Source organism: Apium graveolens, chromosome 2, assembly GCF_009905375.1.
Source record: "Apium graveolens cultivar Ventura chromosome 2, ASM990537v1, whole genome shotgun sequence".
NCBI lineage: Eukaryota > Viridiplantae > Streptophyta > Magnoliopsida > Apiales > Apiaceae > Apium > Apium graveolens.
This window is the reverse complement of record NC_133648.1, coordinates 316,072,234-316,074,917: the sequence shown is the minus strand read 5'-3', so window position 1 is coordinate 316,074,917 and position 2,684 is coordinate 316,072,234. Positions and strand designations below refer to the sequence as shown.

Below are 2,684 nucleotides of genomic sequence, written 5' to 3'. Positions count from 1 at the left end.
CTAAAAATAATGATCTATTCCATTTGATGATGATGAGTCTGCATGCAACAAAGGTTGCATGAGGGAGTTGAGATCACCGAATATGAATTCGTCTCCACCAGCATAGCTACTTAAATCCTGTGATCCGAAATACGTTTGGATATCGTCAGGAAAGTTGCAACTTCTGGGAGGTTCAGAATCGGATGAATTAATTATGGGATAGTACTCTGCTGCTGCAGTCATTTCCATCATTTCCTTAAATTTTGATGACTGTAACAAGAGTCCTAGGGCTGAAGTTGCGGTGACTGGTGGCGGGGGAGGAGTGTTGAGGGGCATCAGATTATTATCTGCGACGCAGACTGCTGATAGCTGTGCTGGTTGTTGGTGGTGAAGGAGAAATTTTGTCTCCTGTGTACTATTTTTGACTTGATCATGGTGAATTAGGCTGGGTAAGGTGTTAGTTGTTTCGACTTTTAGGTCTGGCAGATTGTTGATGGCTGTGGAACTGGAATTATTACCGTCGGGTCTTAGCCATTTTATGTATCGGCTGAGGTCAAAATTTGTTACTGCATTCAATCCACGATACTCGATTGCTGCCATATCGTATGCCACTGCTGCCTCCTCTTGTGTAGCTGCAAGAACATTCAAAATAATCTATATTACTCTGTCTGTTATCTATTATGTAATTTTGCACACGTAGAGATATGAAGATTTACCATAAGTTCCCAGATAGAGATACTTGTTTCCGAAAACTCTGCCTATCCGAGCTTCCCATCTTCCATTGTGATGATGCCTGCATAATTGCGCGAATTGATTAAAATCACAGGGGAAACAACGAATATAATCGTATAAGATTATTAATTTAAACGAAATTGTTGTCATCAGGACTAGATCAAAAGTCTGGGTCCATAGTGACTCGAAATTGTTGTCAGTACCTTGCAACTCCTCTGTATTTAGAAACTCCCCGTGAAAATCCACTGCTTTTCCTGCGATTTATGAATGTTTAGGTTTAGGTTTAGACTATAGCTTCTTACTATCAAAATTATGGTGCATTAAAAAAGTTAGCTGATGATAGTTCAGTTAATTACCTCCTTAAAGACCCTATATATTCTTCTCTGGATTGAGCTTCCATATCCTTCAATTCCTTTTGGTAGGTCATCAACTACAAAAATTCAAAAGCCTTTACATAATTAGATTTCTGAAAATTTGTATTACATGAGTATCATAGGAGAGATTTCAAAGAACACAAAAATGAAGATATAGAGAGTATTTTTAGGTACCGGAAAGTTAAGAATGGTTTCAGGTCCCCAGTACTTAAGGGCCGCGAGGTCATAAGCATGCGCAGCTGCTGCTTCATCATCATAAGCTCCTGAAAGTTTATAATCACGATCAGTACGGATGATAATTAACTAGGCACACCATTACAACTTAAAAATTGTTAAATTTATCATCGCATATTATGCATGCACGTACCAAGATAAACTGCACATCCATGAAGCATTCCACGCACACAGTAATAAGGAGCAATCACCAAACACAAGCAAGAATTGATGTATTATTAGTTAGTAAGAAAAAATAGATTTACTATTATAAGAACTGCAACGGTGACATATTACAAGGACGAAAAGCGGAAAAGGAATTAGGCTTAAAATTGAAGAAAATTACCTTGTCTGCCTTTTTTGTTTTGAGATTCATTCCAGCAATTCTTGTCCCACAAATGAGCTTCATATCTCCCTGTCCATCTATGTCTGAATTTACATAATCAGCAGAGACATCCTTAGATATAGATAACAATTTGCATGTTTGATTAAATGATGCATGCAACTAGCAATCTTAATCCTATACACAAGATATAAATTCTACATGTTCATTCTTCTGCATTTTTTTAACAAACTTGACCACGAGAAAAATGTGAACAGAAATCCCAAATATACTTAAAATCTACCTAGTGACACCGCGATAGATTGAGCTACGTTGAGGAGGAGAGTCCCTGGGAACAGTTTTTCTTGTACGTTTCACCTTAACCACACCATGGATACCATTTGTATTAGTAGCAAGATTACTCTTAACCACAGTGCTCCTCTGGTTTTGTTGTGATAACTTGGCCATTTGTAATTAGTATATAATTTTCTTTTACAGTCGAGTAACGTGTGAGATATGACTGAGTCTACCAATGAAGGGGTTTATAAAGGAAGATTTCTGGATTTGCTGTCAAAGTAATATTGGAGAACTGGGGAATAGCCGGCAGCAGGCAATTGTATTATAGTGGCCGTCTTCAACCGGCTCGTGTGATTTTTTCTATCTTGTCTTCATTAATACACTTATAATCTGTTGCTTAAATTCTGTACAACAATTTCGATTGGTTAGTCATCTGTATAGTACAGTCCTTTACTAATCTATATATTACTGTTATTTAACAGCTATTCAAGTAACAAAGTTTTTGGAAGTTACTTAAATTTTTGGTTTATCAAATTTGGAACAACTTTAGTGAAGAAAGACGCGTTAGAGCAAGTCCAATGCAATGCTATCTTTGGTGCTATTGCTATATTATAGCACCAAATGAAAAAAAAAACTCAACTACAAAGAGCTGTCATACTTAGATGCAAATATGCATCCTTGGTTCTATATTTGAAACCAAAATATATATCATTCCATTAAAATGCTAGGAAACGATTTTGTCACAATTTCTTCATCTAAAACTAAGG

At 36.6% G+C, this 2,684-nt stretch overlaps 1 protein-coding gene across 1 annotated transcript; it reads right to left on the bottom strand.

The window, feature by feature from the left end:
* Positions 1-2,088, bottom strand: LOC141704319 (AP2-like ethylene-responsive transcription factor At1g16060). The gene is made up of 8 exons (XM_074507569.1): positions 1,925-2,088; positions 1,645-1,727; positions 1,453-1,461; positions 1,260-1,348; positions 1,068-1,141; positions 915-965; positions 696-772; positions 1-611 (listed from the first exon to the last, which is right to left on the bottom strand). The coding sequence occupies exons 1-8, from the start codon at positions 2,086-2,088 to the stop codon at positions 1-3; spliced, it is 1,158 nt and encodes a 385-aa protein (XP_074363670.1).
* Between the last annotated feature and the right edge of the window lie 596 nt (positions 2,089-2,684).

Coding starts and splice junctions, on each gene's coding strand:
- LOC141704319 (XM_074507569.1), bottom strand. CDS start 2,088: ATGGCCAAGTTATCACAACAAAACCAGAGGAGCACTGTGGTTAAGAGT. Junction 773..914: donor AAATACAGAGGAGTTGCAAG/GTACTGACAACA, acceptor GCAATTATGCAG/GCATCATCACAATGGAAGAT. Junction 612..695: donor TCTCTATCTGGGAACTTATG/GTAAATCTTCAT, acceptor ATGTTCTTGCAG/CTACACAAGAGGAGGCAGCA.